This window comes from Aotus nancymaae, unplaced genomic scaffold (assembly GCF_030222135.1).
Source record: "Aotus nancymaae isolate 86718 unplaced genomic scaffold, 86718_ANA_hifiasm-v0.15.2.pri h1tg000016l, whole genome shotgun sequence".
Lineage (NCBI taxonomy): Eukaryota > Metazoa > Chordata > Mammalia > Primates > Aotidae > Aotus > Aotus nancymaae.
The window spans coordinates 38,904,030-38,915,688 of NW_026988428.1; the positions used below are offsets into that span (position 1 = coordinate 38,904,030).

The 11,659-nt window shown below is 33.4% G+C and overlaps 1 protein-coding gene across 1 annotated transcript; it reads left to right on the top strand.

Moving 5' to 3' along the window:
• Positions 1 to 2,525: 2,525 nt before the first annotated feature.
• Positions 2,526 to 3,476, top strand: LOC105716017 (olfactory receptor 10A7). Its single transcript, XM_012450552.2, has one exon. The coding sequence runs from the start codon at positions 2,526 to 2,528 to the stop codon at positions 3,474 to 3,476; it is 951 nt and encodes a 316-aa protein (XP_012305975.2).
• Positions 3,477 to 11,659: the final 8,183 nt, after the last annotated feature.

Genomic DNA, 11,659 nt, shown 5'->3' on the forward strand with positions numbered 1-11,659 from the left:
ACTTTTAATTCAGGTACTATGGTAATTTATTCATTTACATGTAGATTTGTTAGAAGTGCTGTTCCATTTAGACAAATTTAATAACAATCTCAGATGCACTTTGTATTTCAAATACTGATGATATAACTGCATTCATCCATCATAATTTTATGAGAAAACATAAACTTGTAAAATAGCTGGCTAAAATAAGAGGTAAAGTCTATTTTCTAAAAAAAAAAAAAAAAAAAAAAATGTCAGAGTTGGCCTGTTTAATGATACATGAGAAAAAACCTATTTGGCCTTATTAAGATATCACCAACTAAATTAGTGAACTTAATTAAATGACATCAAATTACCAAAATGCCATGCTGCAAATAAAGCAGTACATTCTCTAGAGTGATGTAGTAATCATGGCAACTCAACAACAGTTTTCACTTTTTTTTTTTAATCAGTATAAATTTGTGGTAGTGATTGTGACATTATTGCTGATTAATCTCTGTTTAGAGGATACATGCAAAGTAATCTTTAGACTTTTTAGGCTCTAGAAAGACTGAGAAGAGTGTTTAGAGATACATCTCATGACACTATGAAGCTCTCATTGTCTAAACTTTTATTAAACTTTAAATATCTTCAGTAAAGACAGAAAATGAGCAATGATAATTATTTAAAATTCAATAAACTGACCATCTTTGGATAGCCTTATTCATATTTCACATGGATTGTACACTATAGAACTTAATACTCAATGAAAAGGCATTTATCCTAGTACTGCTTTCTGCCACTGTCGGTATCATAATTCTGAGAGGCACTTGGTTGAGGCATTTTAGGATACACCTAATATTGTAACTACTATAACATTTTGATGCCTTCATCAACTCTCATATTTTTATAAAACAAAAGATGTCGTAATTTTAGGCCCATAACAAGTTTAGAATTGTTCCAAAATGTGTGTAAGCATGATAATGCATATGAAGTTTTTCATAAGTTTTGATGCATATACCAGAATATGATGGTGTTGTTGCTATTCCTGTGATGACAAGAATGACAGTGAAGCTGGTTTTGCAATAATGCTGAGAGAGTAATGGTTGAAATCACTGTCACGTTACCTATTATTCTGGGAATTATAAGGGTATGGGAAGCCTAAGATCACCAGAGTAGTTCGTTTCCTTTTGCTACCAAAGACATTCATTTGAGAACTTACAATATGCACAAGACACAGGCAAGATGTTACATGTCTTAAGAGTAGAATTAAAATACAGTATTATTTAGATGAGCCACTAGTTTCAAAGGATTCCATACACTGTGGATTTTTACTTCCTCACTTCAGGAGGGAATATCTACTTTAAATTATTTTGACTATAAAATGAAATATGCATTTTTTCTGAATTAAATTAGAAAAATGTATTATAAAATAATTGATACAATATTTACCCAATTTCAGTATTTGAAAAAAATACATCATTCAGCTCATATCCAATGTAGCATTATGGATAATTATTTTTCTAACACATGCTCCTGCAATTGCTAAATTTTGGTACTAAGAATGACCTATAGAGAAAAAATTTGTATAATTTTACTGTTGGCCAAAATATTTTGCTCTAAGTAAAATATAGTATTTGAGTTCATAATAGTTGAATCAGTGCTTTTGTGACTGGATCAGCTGACATACAAAAGTAAGTATATGTATCCTACTCCTCTTCTGATCATGAAGTTTTAAAGAAGATGGTCAGTCATGAGGGGAACTATTTTGGTGGAGAAAAGTTGAGACGAATTTTGGAAAGATACTTTTCTATTGCAAGTCATATTTGTTTGGAAGTTTTTAAAAAAATATAAAGCTTAAGCAATAGAACCATAGCTATGTGTATAATAAGAAATGGGGGCCCAGTGAAGTTGAATTATGGTTCAAAAGACATTGTAAAAATTGTCATAAACTATTAGGCTCATGGAGACTATAGAGAAGCACCAAAATCATAAGCATATATTATGTTTATTTATTAAGTTTCTTGTGTGTGTGTGAGGGGGGAGGATGTTGGGATGTTGGGATGTATATATATATATAGACACACACACACACACACACACAGTGGATAAGTGGATTTAAAATGCACTATATTCAGAAGAGATGTGATTAAAATAATCAAATATTAGAATGTCAAGCTAGCCCATTATTTGTCTTTATTGCATCCTGAAATCATTTAAAAATTAGTAGACTATTCTATTTTAATAATCTATCAACACTCTTTCTACTGCATCCTACAAACTAGCATGCCTACGATGAAGAATATGAACGCAAACTATGACTACTCACGAGAGAAAAATTACATCTAGGTGATAAACAATGAGTAAGATTTATACAAAATGTTTATTTTCCCTAATTTTATCTTATTGTAAACATCATTTCTGCTTCAGAGAAACAGAATGGTAAGACAACTGAGAATAGAGATATTTTATGGATGTTATTATTATTGTTATTGAGATTATCTGTATATTGATTTAATACCCTTTGACACATATACTTTATTTTTAGAGAGAAAGTGGTCTAAGATATGATCTGTGAAAATCACACCAGAGTCACTGAATTTATTCTTCTTGGTTTTACAAACAACCCCGAGATGCAAGTTTCCCTCTTTATTTTGTTCCTGGCCATTTACACAGTCACTTTGTTTGGCAACTTTCTCATTGTCACAGTTACCAGTATGGATCCTGCACTTCAAACACCCATGTACTTCTTTCTCCGAAATCTGTCACTTCTTGAAGTATGTTTCACCTTGGTTATGGTGCCAAAGATGCTTGTAGATCTAGTGTCCCCAAGGAAAATCATCTCTTTTGTGGGCTGTGGTACCCAGATGTACTTCTTCTTCTTATTTGGCAGTTCTGAATGTTTCCTTCTCTCCATGATGGCTTATGATCGCTTTGTGGCCATCTGCAACCCTCTCCGTTATCCAGTCATAATGAACAGGTCCCTATGCTTGTGGATGGCCATAGGCTCTTGGATGTCTGGTGTTCCTGTGTCTATGCTACAGACAGCTTGGATGATGGCCCTTCCTTTCTGTGGACCAAATGCCGTGGACCACTTTTTTTGTGATGGTCCCCCAGTGTTGAAACTAGTCACTGTGGATACAACCACGTATGAAATGCAAGCACTTGCCTCCACACTCCTGTTTATCATGTTTCCTTTTTCTCTCATTTTGGTTTCCTACACCCACATTATCACAACAATTCTGAGGATGCCCTCTGCTACTGGCCGCCAGAAGGCATTTTCCACTTGTTCCTCACACCTCATTGTGGTGTCCCTCTTCTATGGAACAGCCAGCCTGACCTACCTGCGGCCCAAATCAAATCAGTCCCCAGAGAGCAAGAAGCTAGTGTCATTGTCCTACACTGTCATCACACCTATGCTAAACCCCATCATCTACAGCCTGAGGAACAATGACGTGAAAGGGGCGGTCAGGAGGACAATCACTCAAAAAGTCTTACAGAAGTTAGATGTGTTCTGACTTCCATTGTGTAAGAAAGCTTCCCAGTGAGCCGAGATGGCACCATTGCACACTCCAGCCTGGGTAACAAGAGCGAAACTCTGTCTCAAAAAAAAGAAAAAAAAAAAAAAAAAGAAAGCTTCCAAAATAGGAACAGCAAAACCTACTAACGAAAGTTTAAAACAGAGTGAAAGAGGCGCTTTTATTTCATCACTAACTGGGGGGTGCATTTCTATGTATCATTTTAGGGTCCTACAGGAAAGAGATGGTACTCCTGGATTGGGATAAGTGAGAAAACACTTTATGAGAGGACTATTTAAAAATCGTGGACAAGGTTAAGTAATAGCCACACAGGTCATATAATAGAAATTTTATACTTCTTGGCCTGAAGGGACAAATAGAAGGAGTGTTAACTGGAATCTAGATAATGCTACAACTATTTAAAAAAAAAATGTCACCTAATAGCTCTGTTCTTTAGTACAGCAAAACAGCCGTCCCAACCTTGTTTTGTTCTGACTCTCTCAAATCTATTGCTGACTTCTGTTCTCAGCCAAACCAAATACAACACGGGGACAAGAATGTCTGTTGATACAATGTATAAATGCTAGCCTCCTGGGGCACAGAGCAGGATGAAAAAGAGTAGGAAAAGTTATGAAAGATAAGTGAAAACAGCCACCACAAACCACTGTATATTCTGCAGCTATTGCAATGTAACAATGAATCATCTAATGCATTTTAAGTAACCTTTAAAAAAGTATACAAGATGGAGTTTTGCAGATGCCAAGAGTCCATAATGCAAATTCTTTATATGGGTTCTATGTTAAATAAAGTTATTTAATAAAATTAACTAAGTATTAATATTTGGTGACATGGTATTGGACTTTTCTGGTCATGGGCTAAATTATCCAGTAATTAATAATAAGCTATTCTTAGAATTTAAACAAATATTTGCTTGACACCAGAATAAAGTAAAAGAATGATAGTAATAGCAAACACGGTTTATTGAGGCACTGTCTTTGACACATGCCCTTTCAAAAACTCAAGAGATAGTTATTATATCTATATTTTTCATAAAAGACAAATTATAATCAGAAAATGTAAGTAACTTGGTAAGGCAAAAGCTATTGAGATGTGGCCACAATAATTTGAATCAGATCCTTCTGAATTTGAAATTCAATGTTAACCACTTAAAAATATCTAGTCACATTTTTATTGAGGTAAAGTTGCTACCTACATGGGAATTTGGCTTTCAAAACAATGGAGAGAACAAAATAAGATCATGTCAAATTTAATTATGCAAAATGTATATTTCCAGTAGAACAAGCATATACTGGCTTTGAATATGCAACTTGAAGAATAATATGTATTCTTATAAGTCTTCATTAGCCAAGGTTTCTGTTAATTGTACAGGTTCTTCTTCAAGCAGTAACCAATCTCCATGTTTCTTTGTCGACTTTCAGAAACATTTAAAAGCCACCACAAATTTGCAACTTGTGTTGATTATTTTAGTTTAATTTTGATTTGCTGAAGTACGTATCTATTGCATGTAATTGGAGTTTGAGGTAGAAAAAATCTATTCCTTTAAATCTTTCTCCTTCAATAATCTCTTAATTTTTTTAAGCCTAACTCAGATATTCTTGAATTAATGTAACTAAGTTCAATAACCATCTCATAAGACTCCATTACAATGGTTTTCTACCAGCTGTATGTGGCTCACAAGTAGATCGTGAGGTTATAAAATAAATTTAGTGCGCATGTTAATATGTCCAACAAACTAGCACAGTTAAAAAAAAAAGTATATTCTTGACAATTAAAACTTGTGTATATGTAGGGTGTACAACATGATGTTTATATATATAACAATTATGAAAACAAAAAATATAGAAATTTTAAATATATATGCATGTGTATATACACATACACACATATATTGTGGAATGACTAAATCAAGCTATTTTAATATATACATCACTCCACATACTTACCAGCTTTTTGTGGTGAGAAAACTCACAGGATATTTTTGATTATTTCATTCATTATCTTATTGATCTTGGTTGAAATAGAAATTATTTGAAAACCACTGTAATAATCTATAAAGAAGGTTCTAGAACTGTAAGGAGCTATAATTTGACAACAATAATAAGGAATGCTTAGTGGTGGACATAGGAACACACATAGTGGAGGTTTAATAGAACTTAGTTACTTTGCAAGTTAATTGGTATTGCCTCTTTTTCTTACACACTTTCTCACAGATTCAGCTTTTATATCTTTCATATATTTACAGGCTATGTTTATAGCCTATGTTATTTATGGTATTTTGTTTCTCTTAAGCATTTCCTGCAAAATATACATAGTCACTGTAGTTGACTGGATTGTGTTCCCCAAAAGGATATGTTGATGTTCTCATCCTTGATACCTGTGAATGTGACCTTACTTCAAAACAGGGCCTTTGCGATGTAGTCAATTTAAGATGAGGTTAAATTAGACTAGGGTGGATCCTAAATCCAATGACTAATGTCATATAAGAAGAGAGAGAGATGTGATGACACAGAGTCATACACACAGGGAAGACAGTCACGTGAAGATGGATGTAGAAATTGGAGTGACAACTCTGCAAACCAAGTATTGTTGACCACCAGTGGAAGGAGAGGGGCTTGGAACAGATTTTCCCTTAGAGACTTCAGGAGAAACAACCATGCTGTCATCTTAATTCCAGACTTCTGGCTTCCTGAACTGTAAAAGGATAAATTACTGTTGTTTTAAACATTAGGTGATTTTTTCATGAGCTGTGTGGTAAATGGATTAAAAAAAATAGCTGTGCCCTTTATAATGTGACTCAGGAGTGCCTCTCATCCAGATGCTGTTCATTTCCTTATCTCTTGAATCTAGTCTAGATGTGTGACTTGTTTTTGCAAAAAGAATGTGATAGAAGGAATTCTGCACCATTCAGAGTGTTAAAAGTCAAGAAACCATGTATGCATCTACTCTCTCTCTGTCTCTGGCATACACGTGATTCCCATGAGAACAAGCCAAAGCCAGCATGCTGGAAAAAGAGAGACATTTTGAAGCAGAGTTGAATTATCCCAAAAGAGTCCATTCTATACCAGCTTACAGCTAGCTGATTCCCAAAAATGTGGAAGAACCTAGTTTAGAACCCAGCAGAACTGCCTCGCCAACCTGTAACTCAAGAGCAATTACAAATAATTATCGTTTGATTATTTGTGACATAATATTTGAATTTGAAACATAACACTTCTATGTTTAGTGGAGGTCTGTTACATAGAAATAGCTAAGTATTAAAAGATGCACTCCAAATAATAAATTATTAATAATAAGTTAAGAATCACATCTGTCAGACTCATTCTTGACTCAATAACTGAAATTGCTCCCACTGTGAAGCCTGGTGCAGAGAAGCCGTAACAGATCTGGTACTTGCCTTTCCTTTTTTTCCTGCATGAAATAAATAAATAAATAATATCTTGCTCTATTTATTGGTTCAAATTTACTAAGTTCAAATAATTTCCATTTAAATTTAAAGTGAAATATTTTAAATTAACCTTTCCATTAGAAGTACATAAGCTCTCTGATGCCACAATTCTCTATGGAAGACATTTCAGTAGCTATTCTGAGCATTAAAGATCCTATCAGAGCTTTCACTGGTCTCAGTTAAAGAAATTATTTCAAGGGCCATCAAGTTCAGAGAAGAGGTTCCCTCTGAAGAGTTCAAGGAATAAAAGTGCTAACATTTGCAGTATCTGTAAGTGTTCAGTACCTTGCATTTTTCACCAGCCTCTCAAAGCACAAAACAGTTTTTTTCTTTAAAAAAATTTTTAAATTGACAAATAAACATTGTATTTATTGTGTTTTTGAGATATGTATACAATGTGTAATGACTAAGCTAATTAACATATATTACCTCACATACCTTTTTGTGAGAACACAAAATCTACTCTCAGCAATTTTTAAATGTACATTTTTATTAATGCAGTCATCACATTGTGCAATAGATTTCTTGAACTTACGTCTTCTAACTGAAATTTTGGGTGCTTGCCTTAGTGAAATCTTCTTGCCTTCATCTATCTCTGAAAATTAACTCTGTCCTCAACTTTCCAATGTTTTTCTAGCTTTTACTTGGACTCCTTTATATGGCTTATCAACTGAGATTTCCACTTACCTTCTGAATCCAAATACTACATTGATCTCCAAATCAATGATTGCTTCAGCTAGGCAATACGTCTAACTCCATTAGCTCTTAGATATCACTACTCTCAGTATATAGCCGTATAAATTTCCTTTTGCAAAATAAAACACTTTGTTACTCAGTGAGGTTTGTAATTAAAAAGTGAGTAAAATATCTATAAATAATATTTACTCTATACTACATTTTAAAATTATAGAAAAAGAAAAAATGATAATGCCCCAACACTGGCTATTTGTGGAAAATATGCAATGGAGACAGAATATTTGAATATCTGTCTTTATTGCTCATAATGCTTCATTGGAGAAACGCAATTGCCACAAATGGGTTTTATATTCATTCTTCTGACTTATGCTTACTTACCAGCACAGCTGGAAAGCTGATAAATCCTGCACTAGTGAATTCATCAAGCATGTGAAAGCAAGCTCAGGGGAGAATAATACTAAAAATTAATATATGTACATTACTGACTATATGGCAATCTCCATTCTAAAGCTTATTTACCATGGTAAATTTTGAGAATAGTGCTAATATGATCTACACTTTACAGATGATGAAGACAGAAATGTTAAAGATTTTATTGTCAGTTTCTGCTTCATTTCCTACTGTAGATACATTCATCAATCACTTTTTAAACCCATATTGTCAAGAATCTTCTGTCAAGAATCACACATTTTTTCTTCAAGTTTGATTCATTTGCTGAAAAGAAACCTGACGCTAGCTGGTGAAAAATAATTCATATTTTTTTGTCCTTGTCCTGCTACAGTTAATGTGGTATGAAAGGTAATCTGAAAAAAATAACTTGAATTGAGAATGCATACATTATGTTCAGAGGGCTGGAGGTTCACCAGGTGTAGATGCCAAAATGTTTAAAGTTAACTATTGGCAAAAAAGACTTGACAGGTATATTAATGCCATCATATAGAAGGAGCTGGAGGCAGCTAATGCATTTGAAATAGTATGTAGGTAAAGAGGTCATTTTCAAGCAGAGTAATGACAGCATTAAAATTGGGAGAACAAAGAATGATGGGAGGTACAAAGTACAGGCTTGATTCAGAGAGATCAACTAAGATATTAAAGTAATATAGCTGCTATGAGGTGTTAAGTCCACATGCCAGTGCTAGGGGAGAGATGGGACATGTAGGGAAGAATGAAAGAAAAATATCAACGGAAATATTTGCTAATTCATTGGCTTTGTGAGACAAGAAAGAAAGAACATCAAATATATTTCAGAAACAAGGGAAGTAGTAGAGTCGATCATAGACTACAGGCTTCTATACATCAAACTAGACTGTGGAGGATGGGAGGCAGTTGAAATGACAGCGTGTATGATGATGCTCCTAATGACATTTCAAATAGTATTTAATGAAACATCATTGAATTTACAAATACATTGATTTTGCTTACACATGTCACCCTAACTGGAAATTTTTTTGTGAAGAAGTAGTAAAGATAAACCAGAACATAGAAGTGTTTTTTCTTTTTTTTTTAATTTCAGTCTCCTCCTTTGTTTACACATATCCTCACTGCCCCAGGCTAAAGTATCTAATGAGAATTGGCATGGTACTTTTGTTGACTCAAGGTTCCAACTGCAGTTACTATGATTCTCTATGGAAAGTATCTTTTTTTATTCCCTTTAAAAAAATCACTATGCAACATCTTGTATGTTCAGAGTGATTGATTCCCTTGATAAACTAATACATTTCATTCTTTTCCTGAAAAACGTGAGATAGGAGATGTTTAAATCATTGCCTCGTTAGTTTTTATTTTTAAATTCTTCTCTTAGGATAATGGCCTCTAATTCCATCCAAGTTGCTGCAAAAATCATTATTTAATTTTTTATGGCTGAGTAGTATTTCAGTGTATATATACCACATTTTTGTTAGCCACTCATCTAACAGCCAAAGCAATTCTAAACAAAAAGAACAAATCTGGAGGCAATGCATTACCTGATTTCAAAGTATAGTACAAGGATATAGTAACCAAAACAGCTTGATACTGGTATAAAAATAGACACATAGACCAATGGAATAGAATAAACAACCCAGAAATAAAGTCAAATACTTAGAACCAACTGATCTTTGACAAAGATGACAAAAACATTCACTGGGGAAAAGACACACTATTCAATAAATGGTGCTGAGAAAATTGGATAGCCGCATGTAGAAGAATGAAACTAGATCCCTACTCTCACCATATAAAAAAATTAACTCAAGATGGATTACACACTTAAATGTAAGACCCAAAACCATAAAAATTATAGAAGAAAATCAAAGAAAATCTCTTCTTGATATTGGCTTAGGTAAAGAATTTATGACAAGTATCCCAGAAACAAATGCAACAAAAGCAAAAATAAATGGGACCTAATTAAGCTTTTTAATAAGCTTCTACACAGCAAAAGAAATAATCAACAGAATAAAAAGACAATCCTGTCTTTTTTGTGTTTTTATGACCTTGTCACTTTTGAAGAATATCAGCAGTTATTTTTAGAATGATAAAAGTCCTTGAGTTTGGTTTTCTAATATTTCTTTATGATAAGATTCTGTTTATGCAAATTTGCAGAATTACCACATGAGAACCCTTCGTGTTTTCTTCTGGCTCTATTTTAAAGGGTTTAGAAACTTTTATTTATTTTTTTTAAACATAGTGACTCTATTTGAATTCTGACAACTTTCACAATTCTCCCTTTTCATCAAGAGCTTTCTCTGGAAGAAGCACTGATTAACGATCCTATAGCTAGGTTTTGTTTTTGTTTTGTTTTATAAATTTATGGGGTACAAATGCAATTTTGTTACATAGAAGTATTGCATAGTCTGGGCTTTTAGTGTTTCCATTGCCTAAATAATGTACATTGAACCCAATAAATAATTAATTATTTCTCATCATCCACCATCATTTTGACTGTCTCTTGGTGTCAGAATAGACCTGTTCTGAATTGTTGATCTGGTCCCACATTGGAAGAAGTGAATTGCAACCAACAGTCAGTTTCAAAACATGTTTATCATTATTTTAACAACAAGGATGAATCGAAGAGAGTGGTTCTTAGGCTAAGTCTATCTGGAGTTACTTATTAAATTAGGTTTTGTCTGTTCCATAGTCCTTTGCTAGCATATCAAAGTGCTGGTCCAGCGTTATTTTGTCACAAACTGTACATCTGCAGAAATTTAACAAGTAACAGGCAGAATGTTTAGAAAGAAAAATACTAAGTAAAATTAGTAGTACTATAACAATCTCAGGTTGTATAATGATTTTCAGCCATGAACCTAAGTTTAAAGGCAACCAATTCAATAAATCAAATGATCGTAGTGAAACAATGCACAGGGCTTCAATCTAATGATGTGCATTATAACTTTTCTTTAGAAGCATACCTTTTCCTGATACATTGATCACATAGAAATCTTGGATTTAAAAACCTCTTGAGGCTGGGAAACCAAACCAAGGGAGACTTTAGACACTAGCTACGGTTCCTAGGCCTGCTAGAAAGTGATAATTTTTATTAATTCATTGTAACACTGTGAACTCTTGTAACCAGACATTCTATGTACATTCTCAAATATGACATTTTAGTCAAAGCCTTGGTAACAAAAACAATGTTTTAAATTGTATCTTGGTATAGAGAGATAGTAGATTTTTATTATTAATGATCCAAATAATATTTCCTAGCTTACCTTACTATAGGAGACTGAAGTTAGGGATCTGGAAATGAAGAGAAGTCTGTTCATAAAAAAAAAGCGTGACTGTGACTATCATATCTGTGTAACTACCCTTAGTGTCAATGACATGCAATAGTTGTAGAACTTGGGTGCCCAGAGTTTTGAAATTTGTGGTACTGGTTCAAATAAACATTACATAAAAGAATAAGACTTTTCATAAATTCAATACAATTTTGGTTTTCCTTCTTTGTGTGAAAACTTAAAAATAGCTGTCTTCCTTATTGCTATAATATTTTCAAAGTGTAGGAAGGGAACAAGGACCATTTAATCAAATATATCAAACGGAAATTAGG

Bases quoted from the DNA above. Each gene is read 5' to 3' on its own strand.
- LOC105716017 (XM_012450552.2), top strand. From the start codon at position 2,526: ATGATCTGTGAAAATCACACCAGAGTCACTGAATTTATTCTTCTTGGT.